Raw genomic sequence first — 23,069 nt, 5'->3', positions numbered from 1 at the left:
AAAGAAAATAATAAATAAATAAATAAATAAATAAGAAACAGCCGAGAGTCAACCGAATGGTGAAGTCAGTCTACTCCTGAGGACAAGGAGAGGAGGGGAGAGGGAGTGATTGACGGCTCAGAGGGAGAGGGTCCAGTGATAGCAATACTGGCTCAGCGAGCAGCAATGTGACATAGGGGAGCCGCCCATAGACCCTATGCCAGAAGACAAGAAGAAGAAATAAGTGTTGCCTTATTTTATGTGTCCTAAAACTTTTTTAAATGAAAAAAAAGGGGTATTTTTGATTTTTGAATGTTTTTAGGGAAGCCTCTTTTATGGAAATGAATATAAGGATAAAGGTCAAAATTATTGAATAGAAAAGATTAACATTTTTTATTAATCAGTTTGAACCTTATCTCTGTCTCTACATCTTTTAGACTGCATCATTTAGAATAGCAAAAGGATCTCAGTTGCCATGGAGACTCCCTAATTTAATTCCTTAATCTCCTTGAACATCATTCATAGGACCAAGCCCTCCCCAGACATTAGCATCTGGGTGTCCATTAAGAGACTCAAACTTTCTTATTCTAAGCCTCACCTGCTTCTCCCTCCCAAGCCTAGTTCCTCTCTTAGTAAATAGCATTTTATTTGCCTACAGATTAAGCCAAAATGCCTTGGCCGCATTTACGAGACCTCTTCTCCTATCATACAGAACCTGCCACGGCCACCCCAAAACCACTCTACGATCTAGTCTTAGTTAGGGTTGCTATAGTTGTGATAAACACCATGCCAAAGCAACTTGGGAAGAACGGGTTCATTTGTTTTACAGCTCCATGTTTTAGTCCACCATTGAAGGGCAGGAACTTGAAGGCAGGAGCTGAGGCAGAGCCTATGGAGATACTCCGCTTCCTGGCTTGCTCACTCTGGCTTGCTCACTCTGGCTTGCTCAGCTTGCTGTCTTATAGAACCCAGAACCACCAGTGCAGGGATGGCCCCACCCACAGTGGACTGGTCCCTCCCACATCAATCACTAAGTAATAAAATGCCTTAAAGGCTTGCCTACAGCCCCATCTTATGGAAGCATTTTCTTTTGGAAGGGCTTTTGTTTTGTTTTAAACTTTTTGACTCTGTGAGTTTCACATCATGTACCCCAGTTCCACTCATCTTCCCATCCCTTCATACCTGCCCTCCAGCTTTGCAACCTCCCTCCTCAATCCCAAAAAAGAAAATAAATAAAATAACGTGTTTTTTTTTTTAAATCTTGTTATAGAAGCTGTAGTGTCTCACTCAGTATACTCTTGTCTACGCGTCTTTACTTGCAAATGTTCATTGCAATGAGTCTGGTTCGAGGCCTCTGGTTTCTGCTACTCTGTCAATACTGGATCCTCACTGGGCCTCCTTTTGGATATTTTGTTGTTGCCCTGTGTCATGGAGATCCTGCAGCTTTGGATCTGCAGGGCTGGTCCCTTCATAGTCTCCAGCACTTCATAGATGGGGAAGATGTTGGGGTGGGCCAGCTCAATGCCCTGGATCTGGACCTGGATGGTAGCTGAGTTGGTCAGCCTGACAGATCTGCATCCACATCATCAGTGTTCTTTCCTGCATTGACCAGGCTAGCTCACCTGATGCCTCAGCCTGCAAGGTGCTGGGCTAGCTCTCCTGCTCACACACCTCAGGTGCTCCACTGCTCTTCTTGATGATCATCCTATGGTATTGGCATCTCCAAATGCTGGGGTCTTCTGCTGCAATTGGGTTGCACGTTCACCAATAACCTCTCCTGGGTGGGCTTCAGGGTGGTCTCCTCTCACCCATGTCAACAGAACCAGCTCTACTGCACTGCCCAGTGACAGGGCAGGCTGCTCTCCCAAGTGCTGCAGCCAGAGGGGCAAGGAAGGGCCATGATCTCTCTCTCACCCATGCCTCCACAGGACAGAGGAGTCGCAGGGCCAGCTCTCCTGTGCTCACATCCCCAGGGCCAGCTCACCCCTGCCCCCGTCACCAGGGTCAGCTCTACTGTGCCACCCAGGCAAGGTGCATGACCTGCTCTCCTGAATGATGCATGGAAGTATTTTTAAATGACATTCCCTCCTCTAAATGACTTCAGCTTATGTCAAGTTGACATACACTAAGCAGCCTAGCACACAAGCACATCACATTTGAGACACAACCTCTCTTGTCCTATTCATCGCCAAGATCACACGTTACTATGAACATTACAATATAAAACATCTCAAGTTTTAAAAGTCCCAATCTTTAAAAATTCAAACAAAAAGGTCAAAGTCTCTTAAAATATCCACATTCTGTTTTAAAATCCAAAGTATTTGTAAAATTCCAAAATTTCTTTAAAAGTTCAAAATCTCTCAACTGTGGGCTTCTGTAAAATAATAAATATCTTAAATGCTTTCTTACTCCAAAGAGGAAGAACCAGGGGGCAGCTACAACCTCAACAAAGCAAAACCAAACTCCAACTGTGTAAATAACAAAATGTCTAATGGGCTCGGGTCACTTCTCTGGCTCTGCCCTCTACAGCATACACAGCTCATCTTCTGAGATCAGGCCGGCTCCACTTCACTGCTGCTGCTCTTCTTGATGATCATCCTATGGTATTGGCATCTCCAAATACTGGGATCTTCCACTGCAATTGGGCTGCACATTAACCAATCACCTCTCCTGGGCGGGCTTCATGATGCCAAGCCTCAGCTGCTCTCCATGGCCCCTTTATGCCTTCACAACCAATTGGTTGAGTCTTGCACATTACAAAGTTCAGCTGCCAGCATGAAGGACAACCTTGGTTGTGACTGGGACAAGGCTTATCACCTTAATGATGTTGGTCTCTTCCTCAGAGCTGAGTCTTCAGCCCCAGCTCATCCGCATCCATTGTCCCAGCAAACCACAGGTTTGTGGTTCTGGTGTCTTGTTAACCACAGCAGATTCTTCAGCCCCAGCTCACCAGAACCACAGAGTCTTCAGACAAATGATCTGGTAGAGTCTTTGCTTTCCTCTGCAACCTCACAAGCCAGGCCTCCATGTTCTGCACGGCTCTCAACATTCTTTCCTTCCAGGCTCCTACAGAATAGCCCAGAGCTCTCAACGCTCAACGGCTTTTCTAGCCCAAAGTTCCAAAGTCCTTCCACAAGCCCTCCAAAACAACACAGTCAGATCTATCACAGAAATATCCCATGATCCTGATACCAATTTCTGTTTCTTTTAGGGTTGTTTTTGTGGTGATGAAACACCATGGCCAAACCATTCTGAGATAGAAAGGGTTTACTTAGCTTACGATTCCACATCTTAGTCCATCATTAAAGGAAGTCAGGGAAGGGACTCAAGCAGGGAAGGGACCTAGAGGCCTTGGAGGGGTGCTGCTTCCTGGCTTATCCCCCTGGCTTGCTCAGCCTGCTTTCTTATAGAACCAAGACCATCAGTCAAGAGGTAGCACCACCCTCCTCCCTTGAGCCCTCCTCCATCAGTCACTAATTAAGAAAACGCCCTACAGGTTTGCCTACAGCCCAATCTTATGAAGGCATTTTCTCAAATGAAAGTACCTTTCTTTGAGATTAGCTTGTAGCATAAAACTAGCTGGCACAGAGTTCAGTCTCTTTTGACAGTCCAAGTGTGACCCTTTGCAGTGACCTCTACTGCCACCTCCTGGTTGCCAGGTAGTGTTACTTAACCTCCTGACTTCCTGAGACCCACAGAAAATTGCTGGTGAACAGGCTGAGCTCTGCATCTAGAGTTAGTCCTGTTCATGGGCAACTCCAAACTGTCAGTCCCCTGCCCCTCACCCCAGCCCCCTAAAACCTAATTGGTGTACTAACTCCCCTGATAGGTCAACTTTCCTCTCCCTCTCTCTGCCCATTTCTTCCTACTTGATTCACTGACTCCTCCCAAGACCCTCGGTTGATCACAAAGACACACACACAGTCACACACACAGACACAGACATACACACACATGCTCACACACACGCGCGCGCGCACACACACACACACACACACACACACCATGCTAAGACACTGGCTAATTTTTCACAAGCAACAAACACTTTCTTCTCAACCCAGAGATCCATTAGGAAATATGAGCATTCTCCTTTCTCAAGAAAAAAAAAAGTGGGAGTGAGAAGGAATAAAGAAATCTATCATAATATTTCACAACCCAGATGAAAGGCCCCAGCTAGTGGGTAAATCAGGGAAGAGTCAGGAATTGCAGATGACAAATGCCTGAGTTTTTTCCTAAAGCTGAAGGAGTCTCAAGTGTTGAAAAGAATGTGTGGGTAGTGGGCCACAGGGCAGCCAGCCTGGAGGCCCGGAGGTTCCCTTCCACTCCCTGACATCTATTTTACAGAGACTTCATTTTTCAATGCCCAAGCTTCCTGCCACAAGACAGTGAAGTCTGGATAGAGACCTGGGTATTTATTGACTCTGTTCTAGGTCAGCAGCTTATCAGCTTGAAGAGCGTTGGAAGGGGCCAGTCGGCTTGTAAAACTACGTGCTTGACCACATGACTACAAGATCTGGAAGAAAAAGCTGGAGAGACGAGATGAGCTGAAGACCCAACTTTCTCTCATCAGCAGCGGTGTGTTAGCAATGGCACCCTGCCACTGTGGCAGCAGTATCATCCTGTCATTGTAGAACCAGATTTGGGGTCTCGACTCAGAGACCACAGCACAGTTGACTACATCCTACCATCCTTACAGCCATAGCTTAGGCCCAGTTACCCCCAAGCCTCAGCCACCTCAGGGTGGAGTGGCCTCCTAGCTGTGCCGGGCATTCTCCTTTGTCTACGAGTTAGATTGTGTGGCCTTTCTGCTTAAACTTTCCTTTGGCCAAAGCGGCTTTGAGATGGGGAGTGGCTGGGGAGATGGCTTGTCCCATAAGCATGGGAACTGAGATCAAATTCCTGACAGACACATAAATAGTCAGATGTGCCTGGATGTACCTATAATCCCAGCACTGGAGAAATGCAGGCAGGAGGATCCCTGGGCCTGCCGACCAGCCTTCCTTGCCAATGAACTTGAGGTTCAGTGAGAGGCTGAGTCTCAAAAACTAAGATAAAGAAGAAATTGAGAAAAATACCAGATGTCACTTCTGGCCTCCACATTCATACACATGCACACACTCACACACACACACACACACACACACACACACACACACGTAATTTCCCTCTAGGAGAGGTTCAGCTTCCTTTGCATTAATGTCCTCAGATGTGTCTGAGTCAAAGAACAGAGTGTCAGGGCCTCCTTTTCCTATCACAACCTAGTCACCTGACAGCACGTTCATATGACCATATCTTGACATCTACACCAGGACACGACTGACCTGTAGAGACAGGAGGTCACAGATGATTAGATTCACCCATTATTTTTTTTTTAAAATATCAAAGAACGGATCAAGGAAAATAAAGTTCTAGGCTTTTCTTTAAAGTCATGACCACAAAAACTTCTCATATTCAAATTTAAAAGGTAAAAATCCACCTATCTTCGAAACAGTTCAAACTCACACCCTGTACTGCTCTGATATTCTAAACAAATATCTATTTACTTGACCCACTCGTGTGGAACTGCTCAGTTCCATCAAACAAAGGAAGAGCCAGGATTTGCTTTGTCTGTTTGTTTGTTCCCCATGCAAGTCTCTGGACTTCAGGTCGTTAGTGAAAGCCCTTACCTGGGAGCTGATCGAGGAAGAATAAAGGGATGAAGAGACCCCCCCGCTTCCTGCGTGGCTAACAGCCCTGCACTGGGACTGTGGCTCAGTGGTAGCATGCTTAGCTAACGTGCATGAAGCTCAGGATTGAATACTCAGTTACCGGGGTGGGGCTGGTGCTGTGTGCACGCCATACTGATAAGGGTGCTGTCTTGCAGATTGAGTTCCTATTCTCCTTGTTATTGTTTTTTTTAAAAATTTATTTATTTATTTTGTATATATGAGTGCACTGTAGTTGTCTTAAGACACACCACAAGAGGGCATCAAATTCCATTACAGATGGTTGTGAGCCACCATGTGGTTGCCGGGAATTGAACTCAGGACCTCTGGAAGAGCAGTCAGTGCTCTTAACCATTGAGTCATCTCTCCAGCCCCACCCCCCCTTTTCTTTAGAGTCATTGAGTTTTGTTTGCTTGTTTTAGAGAGAAAATCATTACAAATGCATCGCTGGAAGCTGAAGGTGGGAGAGCCACGCCATTTGAGTTAGGCATGGAGGTCAGACCTGTGTCAGGAAGAGAAAAGTGAATGAGCTCAAGGTACCCTAGCAATGATCCCTGGGCTCCAGCCAGCATCTAAAAAGAAAGATAAATGAGAAGAAAAAGGAAAATGTAGGCCTTTCCGAGTCAAGATGCAGACAGATCCCCACAGGAGCCCGCAGGGACTGCTGAGGTCATTAATTTAAATGCTCTGTGCCTCCTCCTGGAAGAGAAGAGGGATGATCTGTAGTAGAGTGCGGAGATTTTAAAATTGTTCCCAGACCAAGCTCATAGTGGCCTCTCGGAAGGGATCATGGCGACAGCCTGGCAGTTTTGATGCCTTTCAAAAATTTAGCAGTTTGGGGGCCAGGTGGGATGACTCCGTCAATCAAACCCTTGCGTTGTAAAGACAAAGACCTCAGTTTTACCCCAGAGTCCATGTGAAAGATGCCCAGTATGACAGCCTGTACTTGTGTTAATACTGGAGAGCAGACAGGAGGGTACTCGGGGCTTGCTGGCCAGTCTCGTCTAGTTGGCACGCTCTATGCCAATGAGAGACCCTGTGTCAAAGGAAATGGGCAGTCTTCCAAAGATGACACCTCCATATGTGTCCACGTGTGTGCAACCACACCCACACATATGTGCATATCACACACACACACACACACACACACACACACACACACACACACAAAGATCAAAGGCTTTTGATGTGATCTCAAAAACAAATTACATCCCTACCAAGCATCTTGTGGTGACCAGAAAATCCCCACCTCTATTTTTCTGCTTTATGTTGTTTTATTTGCCTTCCCCACTCCCACCCCACCCTGCCCTTTGCTTTTAATGACGCCAGTTTGCACTGTCATCTGAAGAACTGACTTTCTGTCTCCTCAAGGGGACAGTCATTCTCCACTTCCCAAAGGAAGAGGGATCATGCAGGAAGACTCGGTATAAGCAAAAAGTAACAGTTGAAGGTTAAGTTCATTTTTCAAGTTCTGTTTAATGCTGGCTGAAATACTTGTTTATAAACAAGGATTAGGCCATCATAGGACAATCTGGGGCACTAAGCAAGAGCTTGGCTTTAAACTTCTCAGTTTCTCAGCATCTCTGGTCACTCCAAACCCATTTGGGCTCCTGTGCTCTGTGAGCATCCCATCGCTTTTCTGCTGGCTGCAGGACATGTTACATAGCTTAGTGCCATCACTTAACCACTCGTGCTTGCTCGTCCTCGGAATGTAGGGGCAGGGATGGTATCTTCTTTATGTTTGTGTCGTGGGTAGAAGCACAGTGCTCAGCACACAGTAGGCATTTAGGAGTGATGGGTCGAAGGGATGGCGAATACAACAGAAAGAGGGAAATTCTGAAAGTGGAAGAGGCAGTTTGAAAAACTTACTTCCCAAGTAGAAAATGCTTTATTAAAATAGACAGAAAAATAACCCTTAATTTATAGTCCCTTTACTCAGAACTTGTGAAAATACCTCTATACAATAGACAACATTTTATGTTTTAGGACTATCTTTGAAAAAGAAGATTAAACGAGATAAATCTAGACATAGTGACACATCCTTTTACAACGTTATCACTCAGGAGACTGGGGTAGGGAATTATTAAGTTTGAGGCTAACCTGGGCTACAAAGCAAACACTTATGTCAGCAATAATAATAAATTTAGAAAGAAAATAAGTGACTTGACACCAAATTTGAGAACATTCATCTATATGCCATGCTTGGGTAATTTATATTTATGTTTAAACAGTAGGTCAAACACTATGAAGGTACACTTGTGCAAACAGAATATTAACTAGGAAAGTTCCTTCCTAGAAAGAAATGAGGTATCTCTTCAAATAAAATAAGACTCTAAGCCTGCTCATACCGAAGGTAGTTCTTCCTCTTAGGAATCAAACTGGGAAAACTTTTATCATAATTCATAAGAAAAATGCTCATTCCAACAGGAAGCAAAAGAGTATTTTGGAATCTTCTAGGGCAGGAGCCTGTTCACGGCAGAGTTTGCTCAGAAGAGTGTTCAAGATTCCAGTCCTGTTTTGTAGCCTGGAGATCCGGCAATCAGAATGCATGTGAAAACAGCCTTGGCCAAGTTCCAGGCCGTGTTGTGAACTGCATTTCGGGAAGGCATGGAAGCATCGCTGTCTCACACACTGGTTGGGAATCCCAACTAGAACTAGATAACATCCTCACACTGGGAGGTTGAGGCAAGCTTCAGGAAGAGCCTGTTTACAAGGGCAATGGCAGAGAAATCCACGGGGACAGGGAAACAGCCAGGAAATGGTGATAAGGTAGCCTGAGGTAGCCATGGCTCCGCCTAGCCCCAGGGGAGAGCAGGAAGGTGTTCAGCAGGCGCTGTTGGAGAGACTGGAGGCAGGAAAATAACATGGGCCTGCCCATCACCTTACAGGAAGGGTGGCCCATCAATAAGGATTCCCACCTCACTCTTCTTTTAATGTGACTCCCCTGCCAGGGCCTTTTGCTAATAGACCCAAGGGCAAGAAGGCCGAATGTACAGATGGTCTATGTCAAAGACATAGGGTGTCATAGTTTATGTGAGGGGCAGGGATGGACTTGAAGTGTCGGGTGGAGAATACCTATCATGCACACTTTTTCCAGATTCTTCTATTGCAAAGAATTTGACATTTCAGTTATGAACTATTTTGTCACAGAGATACCTAAAAATACACAATAACTGAACTTTCCAGTAAACACAGTATTTGATGGCCCCAAATATTTCATAGGAATGCAAGATTCATGACACATCCCCTTGAAAATATCACACAGACAATTTTTCCTCTGTATCTCCCCAGAACTTGCAGAAATAAACTAAAGAGTGGGAAATTTAAAAAGTTGCATCTCCCACAAGAGAAGTGGAGTTAAGATTCTGAAACTACAGACTATGAAATTATCTTCCAAGAGAATAAAACGTTTGCTTATCCAATGAACAAATCTAAAGGATAATATTTTTTCTAAAGATTCCCCCAAGGGTTTGCAAACTTCTCTTCTGGTAAGGAGAGAGTTGGGGGAAGCACGTGGTTGGAATAGTGAGGGGGACATGGCAAACGTGGAATAATCTGTGTGGGGTGTCTGGCTTCACCAAAGAGAAATGAGAATGGCTGCCAGGGGACTGTGTGAGCTTCCTCTCTTTGCATGAATGGAACTGAAAACTTAAAGCTTATCACAGATGAAACCTCTGGAGGCAGGGTTGCAGAAAACAAGGGAATCACAATGGTCCTGATTGATGATGTCCCCTACCTCACCTCATAGATGCTGTGATGAACACACTCCATTGCCAACTTAATGAGACTTAGAATTGCTACAGAAACACCCCTCTGTGTATGTCTATGAGGGCATGTCCAGAAAGGTTTACAGGAAGATGGAAGAGCCACATTGAATGTGGGGGACACCATCTCCTGGGCTGGGATCCTGTGATGGTTTGAATGAAAATGGCCCCCATAGACTCATAGGGAGCTGCATTACTGGAGGTGTGGCCTTGTTGCAGTAGGTGTGGCCTTGTTGAGGTGGGTGTGGCCTTGTTGAAGTAGGTGTGGCCTTGTTAGAGGAAGTACACAACTGGGGGTGGGATCTGAGGTTTCAGATGCTCAAGCCAGACCTTGTGTCTCACTCTCTCTCCCAGTTGCCTGCCGATCCAAGATGTAGAAGTCTCAACTACCTCTCCAGTGCCATGTCTACCTGCATGCTGCCATTATTCCTGCCATGATGATAGTGGACTAAACCTCTGAAACTACAAGCCGGCCCAATTAAATGTTGTCCTTTCCTTTATAAGAGTTGCCACAGTCATAGTGCCTCTTTACAAAAATAAAACCCTAACTAAGACAGGTTCCAAACTGAATAAAAAGGAAACAGTGAGCTGACTACCAGCATTCACTGCTCTCTGCTTCCTAGTGGTGAATGAAATGTGACCAGCCGCCTCACCACCTGGGCGGGGCCACTCCTGCCACAGTAGAGAGCACCTTCAAGCTACGAGCCCAAATAGTCTTCATTGTCCTCTGTCCTCAAGCTGCCTCTATCACACATTTTATCACAGCAGAGAGAAAAACAAGTATCACAGGAGCTGACAGAAAGCATCTGAGAGGTAATGAATGAGAACCAAACACCTTTTGTGCACACACACACACACACACACACACACACACACACGTCCACAGAGCCAGTCAGAATATGTGATCCGAATTGTCTGCTCACTCAGTATGAGGCTTGGCTTTGCTTTGCTTTGTTTTTTGTTTTTTTGGGTTTTTTTTTAACAAAAAAAGACATGATAGAATTACAAGAAATATTCATGAGACAATAATATCTAATCTATTCCTATCCTCCCAAAACGGCTGCCTCCATTTCTTGCTTACTGAGAAAACTGCTCCATTTGTAAGTAATAAGAGCGGCACGCTCAGTATGCTTAAGTGTTCTGTGCACGCATTCATTTTTAAAGGAAAGGAATTGCAAGCAAGGAGCAGCCGAGGGGATTTTAGAACACAGTTTAAGAAATACATGGACCAAATAAACCATTCTCTGAGAATGCAAGAAACTTTGTAAAATTGTGGGCCTTGTAGAAAAACAAGTTCAGGGGCTAGAGAGACTGTTCAGTGGTTAACAGCTTTCACTCCACAATCCATGGAAACTGGGGCCCTAGCACTCATGTAACAAGCTAGGTTACACGTAGCAAATGCCTTTAACTCTGAGAAGGACAGAGTCCGGAGGATTAAGGGAGCTTGCTGGCCTTTGATCTAGCTTAGAAAATGCAAGACCAGGTTTAGGGAGAAACGCTGCCTCATGGGAATACACAGAGAGCAAGGTGGAGGAGGACATGATGTTCTCTTCAGGTGTCTACACGCACACTCAAGAGTGTGCTCACACATCACATGTGCAAACACACACACACACACGTAAATAAATGCATAATAAATAAATCTCGAAACAAGAGTAAAAAGAAGTACCAAGTGAACTAGCAAAGTCAAGAAAGAACTGAAAGTAACAATAAAACCACTACGAATATGAAAATCGTGTTCAGATAACAGTAAACAAGAGCTGGCTTACAAAGAGAAAGTGTCTGGTACCCATAGACTTTTCAGTGTCATAAAAGGTGTAGGAGCCGGGCGTGGTGGCACATGCCTTTAATCCCAGCACTTGGGAGGCAGAGGCAGGTGGATTTCTGAGTTCAAGGCCAGCCTGGACTACAAAGTGAGTTCCAGGACAGTCAGGGCTACACAGAGAAACCCCGTCTTGAAAAAAACAAAAACAAAAAAACAAAAAAACAAAAAAAAGAAAAGAAAAGAAAAGAAAGAAAAGAAAAGAAAAGAAAAGAAAAGAGAAGGTTTAGGGATAAATCAAGCAAAGAACTATTGATGGAAGGCTCAGTTTGGGTTTTATTGCTGTGAAGAGACACCTTATAGCTCCTTATAAAAGAAAACATTTAACTGGGGCTGGCTTATAGTTCAGAAGTTTAGTCCATTATTTTCATGGTGGGAAACGTGGTAGAATGCAGGCAGATATGGTGCTGGAGAAGGAGCTGAGAGTTCTACATCTGTATCTGCAGGCAGCAGAAGGAGACTGTGGGGCACACTGGGTGGAGTTTGAGCATAGGAGCCCGCAAAGCCAGCCCCCTCAGTGACACACTTCGTCCTTCAAAGCCACACCTACTCGAACAAGGACATACCCTTGTCACTCCTTATAGGCCAAGCATTCACACACATGAGTCTGTCAATGTCTCTTTTACCCACCAGATATAATTGTCATCTCAGAGGCTTACTGGTGAATAAACTTACCATTTATAATTCTTTCTGAACTCTGGCTGGCTGGTTCAACTCAGCCGTTCTGGCTCAAAACTCCTCTCCAAGCTGACTGACGCTAACCAGCTTCTCTCAGCTTCTCATTGAATTGATCTGCTTGGGAAAAAATTGACTCTGAATTCCACACACTGAACAACCCTCTACTCCTGACTCACTCTCTATTGCTCTTAAGTAAACTTTTTCCTGTTCTGGCAAGGAAAAAGTTCTCAGGAGAGTTGGGCATATCCTATCTTTAACTCATTTTGTCAAACCTTTCTCTGACTCATTACTTTGTCTGTCCCTCACTTTCAAACATGGTGCTTCCTTCTACAAACTAACTTTACCTTCATTGTTGTTTGGGATTAAAAGTTTGTACTAAGGATGTGTCATATTCCTACCAGAGGGATTAAAAGTATGTCATTCCAGCCTGGTCACTCTGACCTATAAGGTATTTGTATATGATCCCTTGCCAGAATAATTGCCAGAAATATCGTTGCTGGATTAAAATTCCTCTGCAGAGTCTGTGAGGGCCATTCCTATTCAAACTGCCAAAATGATGGTTTATGATTAAAAGCAATGAGTTGTCCTTAAAAAAATAGAGTAAGCAGATGCTTATATGTTGGAAGGCATAAAAAGTATCTCCATAGATGGAAGCCATCAAGAATGATGTCACACAGTTACAATGCCAACACTCAGGGGGCTAAGGTGAGAGGAGCATGAATTTGGGGGCAGTTTGGGCAAAACCACAAGTAAAAGGCCACCCTGGGTTACATAGTGAGACTCTGTCTCCAAAATCCAAAGCAAAGAAATGAATACACAAATGGAAAAATGAATCTTCAGATTAAAGGAGTCATTATTTTCCAGAAAAACCTTACATGGTAACTTGAAGTGACAAATACAACAGAGAAGTTTAAAGTTTTCAATGCTTAAATGTAATTTTACCAGCATAAAAAGCTTACAAGAGTATGGGAGGGTAGGAAGCAAGCCATCCACAAAGATGAAGTAATCAGGCTAGCCTCAGACTTTGCCACAGCAATGATTTATGTCAGAACACCAGAAAACAACACATAATAGAACTATGAGAGAGAAAGACATGATTCTAATTATTTTAGATGAGGGTCTCATGTAGCCCAGGTTAGCCTCGAACTCTCTTCGAAGTCAAGGATGACTTTAAACTTCTTAATTTCTTGCCTCAACCTCTCAAGTGCTAGGGTTACAGATGTGTAGTGCCATACCTAGTTTACGCCATACTGGGGATCTAACACAGATCCTGCATGCTAGGCAATCACTCTGCCAACTGAGCTCTCCATAACTCATCCATAGCTCTGCAATCCTAAGACTTTGTACACATTCAGTGTATTCATTCATGTAAGGAATAGGGATAGGTTATAAATGTACTGCCTTTGAGTCTTGCTTGAAAACCAATGCAAACCATCCATTCCAACATACAAAAGGCTCACTAATGTCACTGTGGTGATATGAGATTGACTATCAGCACAGCCTTTTTGGAGACTTTGAGGGTAGTTAACAAAATTTATAACATGCACATTCATTCACTCACTCTGCATTTCCAGAAAGCAATATTCAGATTCACATTCGAAGCATCCAAGATATCCACTGTAACACTGTATCTAAAAGGAAGAAACAGAAGCAAAACAAATCTCCAATGAAGAGAGCTAGTTGAACCACACTCCCAAAGTATACAAACTTCTTAATAAATGCAAATGAAGTGAATGTGGATGTATTGCTATGTCAAAGTATGCACAGAATAACATGAAGATAAAATGCAAGCTACAGAGCAACATATAGGATGTTGTGCATGGAAGGGAGAATTAACCCACAAAAGCACATGTTCCTGACTCTGCTGTGGGCATCTAAATTACCTGGGAGAATAACTCCAAACTGCTAATGGCAACTGCTTCCAGAGGCTAAGATTTGAAGCAAAGAATGGAACAGAGATGTATGTGCCACGGATTCTGGGACATTCCAATTGTTTATCATCATAAATTAACTTTTAAAATACTTGCACACACTTATCTTTCAGTGGGAGGGAATCAAACTTGAGGGTTTGTGCATGCTAAGTACAAGCATTGCCACTGAGATCCCACACATTATGGAAAATGTTTGATACCCATAATGCACTGAACACAGGACATTCCACAGGAGGCAGGATTAGAGAGCAAAACCTTCTAACCTTACACAGCATCTCTCGTCACATACAGCCTAGCCCATGAACTCCCTGAAGACAGGGCCAATGGTGCTTTGTCACCGTTTACTCCAGTTTACCTCTCACTGCAATGACTCGGAGATAACACTAAACAAAAGCTCATGAAATACACGGCTGACTGTATGAAGGGAGGGAGGAATGGACTCTGGTCCTGAACTTGGGAATCTATGTTAGCAACACACAGTTTGGTGGGTCTGGATTTGTTCACTCACAAAACCCAATTTGAAGTCAAATGTGGGGATGCCCATTTGTGATTACAGAACTCAAGAGGCAGGAGCAGGAGAATTGTGGGTTCAAGGTCAGGCATGTTGGACAGTGAGTTCTCAGTCAGCCTGGACAAAGAGTGTTTCATTCTCTCCTTCCACGATGCCTCTCCAGAGTTGATTTATGATCTCCTCAGAGTGCTTTAAACTCGCCTCTCAGGCCTGTGCCTGGGTGGATGGGGAGCGTCAGTTGGGCTTGAGGCTGCCATCGGCAACACCACAGCCTCGGTGTTGGCAGGGGTGGCAACAGTTTGAAGAATTCCCACGTTATATTTTTTTCATGCCTCTCTGATCCCACGCTGTTTTGTAGACTGCTCCAGAGAAGTGTGAGGCAAAGCTTCAAGTGCAGCATCAAATTAGTAAGCATGAACACTGCAGAGCGCTCTCCCAGCCACATCCACCTCACACTCAAGCCACTGAGAACCACAACCAGGGAACTGCCACCCCTGACATGTAACACACTGCACCCAAGTGCTGGCACTGCCCAGAGCCTACCATCCCTGTTTCTGGCTTACATTAGTGGAGCTTCTGGAATCTAAACATCCAGGGAAGAACATTACAGCCAGGAAAATTTTCAACTCAGTGATTGGGTGCCCTCTTTGCTTAGGTACTATGGAGCTTTTTCTTATCTAAATTAAGAAGCTATTATTTGACCAAAACCAATAACACTCATGAATAAATGAGTAGGTCCTTCTGCTCCCATATAGTTTAATTTAGTTGACAAACTTGGCTTATTGAAGACTATCAAACTCTGGCACACTGTACTGGCTAGCTTTGTGTCAACTTGACACAGCTGGAGTTATCACAGAGAAAGAAGCTTTAGTTGGGGAAATGCCCCCATGAGATCCAGCTGTGGGGCATTTCCTCAATTAGTGATCAAGGAGGAGAGGCCCCTTGTGGGTGGGACCATCTCTGGGCTGGTAGTCTTGGATTCTATAAGAAAGCAGGATGAGCAAGCCAGGGGAAGCAAGCCAGTAAAGAACATCCCTCCATGGCTTTTGCATCAGCTCCTGCTTTCTGACCTGCTTGAGTTCCAGTCCTGCATCCTTTGGTGCTCAACAGCAGTATGGAAATGTAAGCTGAAAAAACCCTTTCCTCCCCAACTTGCTTCTTGGTCATGATGTTTGTGCAGGAATAGAAACCCTGACTAAGACACACACAATCAGCCATATTTTTAAATTGATTGTCCCCTTCCCTGGGGAAGACACTTATAGCTCCCAGGTAGTTAGTTGGTTGTGACTGTTTCTAAGTCACCTGTTTTAAGTACCTTAAGAAGAAAAAAAGTTTAGGGGTTTTATGTCATTTCTAGAATTGCTGTTTTATCATTGTCTTCAGCAACCCTCGAAAACACTCAAGATGAAATCTGAAATCTCATGAAATATCTAATACTTACTTTTTCCCTGATGTGGTTTGAGTGTGAAATGCCCCTTACAGGCTCATGTGTTTGGGCACTTGGTGACCAGGTGGTGGCGCTGTTTGGAAAGGTTATGGAACTTTTAGGAGGATCCTTGCTGGAGCAGACTTTGAGAGTTAATAGCCTGGCCCAACCTGCTATTCTCATTCGACTGCTGGGCAGCAGATACAATGTGACAGGCTGTCCTCATGCCTTGCTGTCGTGATAGATTGTATCCACTGTTGAAACTATACACCAACCTACATCCTTTATCACCTAAGTCATTTTGGTCAGAATATTTTTTTATCACTGTAGAAGAGACTCCATCAACTGAGTGCATGCATGCGTGTGCACAAACACACCACACAAACCCTTACATAACCCACACTCACATACACTCATACACATGTATGTCAACACGTGCTCACACCACTCACACATACTTACATGAACGCACACTCACACCATTCTTCAGCCTTTTCCCTGGACCATCTTCTGCTCATTCTTTAATGCTCCAGACACATCACCCTTCCTTCAGTTCTTCCAGCACAGCCAGATAACTCCTGCCTCAGGGCCTTAGCACGTGCTGCTCTCAAGGTTCTCTCTTCCCTCCATGCTCCACTCGGCCAACTCTACTCCTCCTTTAGCTCTCCCGTTAAATATCCATTTCTCAAGGCAGCTTCCCTGGCTAGCCCATCCAACCCCCACGCTCTTCCCGTCAGTTCCTCTGCATCCTTTTTTTTCTCACAGCGTGTGTTACACCTTGCATCATATAGTCCCTCTGCTTACTGGTCTAGCATCCACCCTTTCATGACTTTGAACTTTATGCCATGAGAATCATGGCTGTTTTTATCATCCAGTGATAATCTCAACAAATACCCATTGATGAAATGAAGAAGCTAATCCAAATGCATTGCTTCTTTACATTGTTTTTTCACAAACCTAGGCTGGTCACAATAAGTGAAGGTGACTAAGACTGTCACACTCATATCAGAGCAGCCTGGCTGCCTGGGACGAGCTGAGGGATGAGACTGGTGCCACCCAAGTGCAAGGCTTGGTGTTTGAGAAAACGTGTTAGACCCAGAAAAATGTAGTATCATGAAGGAAAGAAAGGAGTGGAAAGCTGCTCATGTTAAGGAAGTGAGGAAAGCATGGTAGACAGACAGCTGGAAATTAGACAGGTTTGAGGGAAGGTAAGGAGGACTTCCAAATGTCACGTGGGGTGAAAAAGCCAAGGTCAGGCTGACCAGCATATATAGGGAGAGGAAGGTATGAAGTAGGCACACCTGGTACCAACCATAGCTAAGACCAGGAGAAAACAGTAGGGAGTCCTTCAGGGTCTGAGCCACAGTTATGAGACCAGATGCTAAGTCTAGCATTGACACATTATCATAGACACTGTTCCGCACCCACACAACAAAAACAGGCTGCCATGGTCCCAACACTATGAGACAACTGGGCCAGGATTCAATCCCTGGTAAAGAGCCGTATCCATAGTGAAGAATGCGACCAATGGGGAAGCAGCATTCCAGAGGCCAAGCTGCCCAGTTTCTGTACTGAATAGCAGGAGCTTGCCCCAATACTCACTTCTACAATGTCGTCATGGGAACTGCAGTAGGCAGCTGCCCCTAGGACATTGTGTTTCTCTATAAACTAACTGTGGTCTGCAGAGCCAGCATAGCAGGTAAAGGCATGTGCTGCCGAGCCTAATGACCCAGGATCCACACAGCAGAGGGAAAGAACCAACTCTCACAGGCTGCCCTCTGACCTATGTGTTACGGAACACACAACACACACACACAGAGTAAATAAATATTTTAAATTATGGAAATTATTTAAAAACTGGCTTTCTGCCAACCTGAGACCCTGAAAACTGCCAACAGAGAAATATGGAGACTACGGCAATAATAATAAACAATAGATACTACTTACAGACACGATGTGAGACTTATTAAGCATACTGTGTCCTGGGTCTGTTCTAAGATGTGTATATATGTATTAGCACATGTATGTATATATGTATTTGTATAAAAATTGTATAATTTTTACTAAAAAAAAATCTGCACACAACAGCTGCTCTTATTATTTCCTTTTCCAGGTGGGAAAGTGAAACCCGAGAGACTGCCATTATTCAGCAATGTGTTAAAGGATTCAGCCCCAGACAGCCCGACTCTGGAGGCCCCCCTCTTAACCTCTAACTCCTCTATTTGTCCTCATGATTTACAAAGCCCTTCAGAGGAGAAGCAAACCGTATCCAATCCCCTCAGTTACAATAACTAATAAGGAATATCTTTCCTGTTGTGCAATTGGGGAAACTGAGGCTCATGGACATTAAAACACTGGCGAGGGAAATCAACAAACGCTGCTGCCAGCCAAGGACTATTTTCTACAAGCCCCAGCTCACTCCTAACATCCCACACCACCTCTCATTCCTCCTTCCTGCAGGCTGAGGATTAGATTGCATCTATACATACAACTACTGGCTATACAGAAAATAAAAGCTGAATCTCTAGTTTGGGCGTTTGGCATGGAGACCCTAGTATTTAAAGACATGACATTATCTCCAACCTGAAATATTATTTCATACAGCCTCGGAGTCAGTGAGTATCCATGGGAAGAGAGGGAGTAACTGACCAAGTGAGCAAAGATGTAATTGCTGGCTTTCCTGGGGCGGTAGGCTGTCGCCTGTCACAGGAACCTTGCTGCAGTATCAGCCTAGGAGCGTGACCAGGAACAGGGAGACGCAAAGACAGAGAACCAAGCACCCTAAGTCGGGGTCCACATAGAGAGCCCTCATTGTGTCTTTCTGGTTACCGCCTCTCTTGTCTCCATGCCATCTTTTCCCCACCCTCTCATGCAATGCGGGCGATGCCCAACGTTGTCATTGAACCTCAGACTGCCGCTAGGACATTTCTATCTCATTTCTCAGATTGCCCCAAGAGCAAATCAATTATTGTGGATCTGCCGGTGACTTCTAGTAGCCAGTTCTGGCTCTGGTCTCCCACAACTCATCATCCTTCCTCACACCATTCGTATCGAACCACATCTGCTTCGAATCCGCAGTGACACCCCCTACACATACACACACCTCTTAACTGCAGTCCAATAATGCTGACATGGTCAGAATCGGAAGTAATGGCTATTGAGGCCAGCTCCCCAAGAAAGGCAAGGTCGGGGCAAAAACCCAGAGAAGCTTAGAACAGATCTGGCTCCTTAGCAACCTGACCCACCATGTACCCTAAGCAGTGGCACAAATCCCCACGGCTCAGGACTGCCCGATACCCGCTTCACAGCGGCTGCTATAGAAACATCGAGACGAACACACTGGACTGAAATTAAACACCCAGGCTGGACCGAGATGAGCGGGGATCGGTCACCATGGCAACATGCCCAGAGAGGCAGTGAGCGACGCACCGCGCGGGGATACTCACTCCATCGCGGGGCTCCGGGCAGCCCGGCGCGCTGCTGCGGGGCTCCGGGCGCTGCTGGCCTCTGCCAGGGCCGGGGCGCTCTGGCCGCGCGCTAGGTGGAGCAGCCAAGCCGTCCCCCGTCCCCGCCCGCTTCCCTCCTCCCCTGGAGCACTGGCAAGAAAACTCAGGCTCTCGCAGCTCCCAGCCTGCGAATAAAACGGGAAGCAATTGGATAACGTTATTCGCTGGGCGCTAGACCGAGCCTCTTTACTTAAGGGGGATCCTAGAGGGAGCGCGCCACCAGCTGTGCGCCCAGCAAGGCGGCCACCTTGCGCCCTAGTCCCCCGGGCGCCTGAGGCTCCAGGTGCACCCGCGACTCCCCTGGGACCCAAGGCGGCGCCGGGCGGAGCTCCGGAAGAAGCGTGGGAGGGGGCGAGGGGCGGTGGCGACGGGTGGCACAGTCTAAGGTCCGTAGGGAAACGATGGAGTCTTTGGCAAGGTGGCAGCTGTCGCCACCTAGAAGTTGCAGGAGGCTTCTGGCCTCTGCGAAATAGCAAGCCTTGCCACCAGTGGGGCTTGTCTGAGACTGCGAAACGCCATTGTGCCAGCGCAGCCTGCATCTGCTGGAGGTACCAGAGAAACTCCAGCGGCGCTGCGGCAAGTTCATGCGGTGTTTCCACTCGGGCGACCCCACGCCCTTCTAATGACACTCCATATTCTCAGATCTCCTGACTGCCAGGAAAATATTCTTCAGACGTTCTGGTCTGTTTTCTAGAACGACTGTTATATTGGATATGATTTTCCAAGTTACCTCAACCCCACCCTGTGGTAATAAGCCTCACACTCCTGTCATTCCCAGGCAGGATTCTCTGCCCATGCCCACTCGAAGTGGTTTCTACTAACAGGTCCCTCACCCGTTGCAATGATCAATAGGTGGGGCAAGCTTCAGTGTCTCCATGTATTGCCTGGTCCGTCTACAAGGAGGGCTGTTGGGTGCAACCTAGGCAAAGCCATCAATCCCTGAAGTAGCTGAGCTCCAGGATAAAAGAGAAAGACAATGCATGGGAGAGGGGAGACCCCCCCCCCGCATGGCTGAAAATATTATTAATAGATAGATAGATAGATAGATAGATAGATAGATAGATAGATAGATAAGGTCAGAGAAATGGTTCAGTGGGTAAAGGTGCTTGCCATGTAAGCCTGGAGACCTGAGTTCTATCAAGGTGGAAGGAAAAAAGCAAGTCCATAAAATTGTCCTCTGACTTCCACATGTCCTGTCGCACCCATCCACCCACAAATACATACTCAAAACATGCACACACGTGCGCGCGCACACACACACACACACACACACTCACACTCATAATAATGTTTGTTTCTTTGCTTGTTTCTCGAGACAGGGTTTCTCTGTATAACAGCCCTGGTTGTCCTGGAACTTTCTTTGTAGACCAGGCTGGCTTTGAACTCACAGAGATCCACCTGCCTCTGCCTCCCCAGTGCTGGGATTAAAGGTGTGCCTTTAATTAAAACCACCACTCCTGACTTGTTCCCCCATAATTTTTTTATCAGAATATGCAGTGTCTGACGATCTCAAGTTAACTTGTGATGTTTGCAGAACTCTATAAATAACCCAAAATTCACTGATTTTTTGGAGTGATTTTCTTGGTAATTTACATGTATCTTTTAGTGATAAGCACCCCCTGTAATCCCAACACTGACTGGGTAGGCAGAGGAGGAAGAAGAATACATTTTCAATGTTAGCCTGAAGTACAAAGTAAAGTTAAGACTGTCTCAAAAATAAACAATCAAGCAAAGTTGAGTGCTCTACTTGGCCAGAGGCTAAAGAAAAGATTTTCTACCAGACTGGAAAGGACAGTGGATACAGACAGGAACTCAGCAGGAGCCAACATCAGGTGAGGATTTCAGGCTGGAAAGTGCCCCACCCATTATTAAGACAAAGAAAACAGAGTAATTGCAATAGAGACTCCTTCCTTCCCTCTCTAGGGAGTGAACTAGGAAGCCAGGACCAGTGACTGTTCCTGGAGCTGTCTGTCCACATATGCTCCTGTCTCCTCAGAGCCATGGAGACAGGTAGGAAATCATCAAAACCTTTAGCACTGGACGCCTCTCCCCGCTCCCATCCTCCCTGGAGCCTTCCCTGCCAATGTTTTCATACTCACCAGCTGGACCCCAACCACATCTCTCTTCCCCTGGACCAGAAGCTCACTGATTGGTGCGACTGGTTGGCCAGAGCTCAGTAAAACTCTGCCTGTCTCTTCTTTCCCAGCACTGGGATTACATATCAGTGCCACCATGGTACAGTTGGGTAACTTGGTCTTCTTGTGGGACTCCTAACTGGGGGAGCAGGGACTGTCTCTGACTCTATTTCCTGCTTTGGGGACCCTTTCCTCCTGCTGGGTTACCCCATCCAGCCTTAATAGGAGAGGAGGTGTCTAGTCTTACTGCAACTTGACATGCCACGGCTGATGGATACTCATGGGAGACTTGCCCTTGTTTAAGGAGAAGCAGAGGAGGAGTGGTTGGGGGAGAGGAGACAAGGGAGAGGACAGAAGAAGGGAGGGCAGAAGAGAGGAGGGTAGGGAGGGACTACCAGGAGAGGAGGAAGGTGAAAATGTGGTTGGAATGTAAAAATAGGTAAACAGATATACAGACAGACAGACAGACAGACAGACAGACAGACAGACAGACAGACAGATAGATAGATAGACACGTTTTAAAAAGAATAAATGAACGAATGAATGAATGGATGAATGAATGAATGAATGAATGAATGAATGAATGAATGAATGAATGAATGAAAAGAAGAAGGAAAGAAAAGAAGTCATTGCTACTTGGTCAGCTTTCTTTACATGGATGCTGGAGACCACAAGTACTTTACCAACTGAGCCATCTCCTCTGGTCCTGACCTACTCTTAAAAACTCAGAGATCCTCAGTCCCGGGCTAACTTACCAAGTGTCTTCAAAAAGCTAAAAGACCCTGGATTCTCCAAAATTTTGTTCTGTGTGGGCTACCTTACAGAAATCATTTCTTTTCGGCCTTACCAGCTTCCAGCCTTCGTGTCTATGCTTCAGCCCTCATGTAGGCAGAGGGAGCCAAGAAAAGCCAAGGACCTGTGGTGCCAGTCAGCTCTCAGGAGCCAAGAAAGGCCAAGGACCTGTGGTGCCAGTCGTCAGCTCTCAGGAGTCAAGAAAGGCCAAGGACCTGTGGTGCCAGTCAGCTCTCAGGAAGGTTCTCAGGCTCCTCCACTCAAGTCTTTGTCCACCGTGTAGTCATATGGTGTCCCAAGTAAGTTTCCAGAGCAGACAAAGCAGATGTCATTCAACACAGCCAAGAATACAGCCAAAGTTAGGTGCTTGTACTCCCACGAACAGAGAATGATGAATACTGAAAGGCAGTCATAGATCATAGCTTGGCCCATGCCTTGTCGCAAGCTTTAGCATTTAGGCTTCTGGGTCCCCAGGCCCATGGCCACAGTTCATCATAAGGTCCATGCGATGATTTGTATGTGCTCAGCCCCAGGGAGTGGCGCTATTAGAAAGTGTGGCCCTGTTGGAGTAAGTGTGTTACTGTGGGTGTGGGCTTAAGACCCTCACCCTAGCTGCCTGGAAGCCAGTCTTCTCCTAGCAGCCCTCAGATGACAATATAGAACTCTTAGCTCCTCCAGCGCCATGCCTGCCTGGATGCTGCCATGCTCCCACCTTGATGGTAATGGACTAAACCTGTAAGCCAGCTCCAATTAAATGCTGTTCTTTTTTTTTTTTTAATAAAAAAAAATTGTATTTACTTAGAAGCATTCAGAATGTCAA

At 45.6% G+C, this 23,069-nt stretch overlaps 1 protein-coding gene and 1 pseudogene across 2 annotated transcripts in view; one reads left to right on the top strand and one right to left on the bottom strand.

Moving 5' to 3' along the window:
* Positions 1 to 223, top strand: part of LOC110323751 — a 2,706-nt pseudogene extending 2,483 nt beyond the window's left edge.
* The window catches only part of LOC110322765 (paralemmin-2), a 328,271-nt gene extending 308,989 nt beyond the window's left edge, over positions 1 to 19,282 (bottom strand). For both annotated transcript variants that reach the window (XM_029539778.1, XM_021199503.2), the window contains exon 1: positions 19,263 to 19,282. In XM_029539778.1, coding sequence (XP_029395638.1) covers positions 19,263 to 19,267 — 5 coding nt within the window. In that variant the 5' untranslated portion in view covers positions 19,268 to 19,282. The remainder of the gene's footprint in view (positions 1 to 19,262) is intronic.
* Positions 19,283 to 23,069: the final 3,787 nt, after the last annotated feature.

Source organism: Mus pahari, chromosome 6 (genome assembly GCF_900095145.1).
Source record: "Mus pahari chromosome 6, PAHARI_EIJ_v1.1, whole genome shotgun sequence".
NCBI classification, from domain to species: domain Eukaryota; kingdom Metazoa; phylum Chordata; class Mammalia; order Rodentia; family Muridae; genus Mus; species Mus pahari.
Note: the sequence above shows the minus strand (reverse complement) of the source record. Positions and strands in the feature narration are given on the sequence as shown.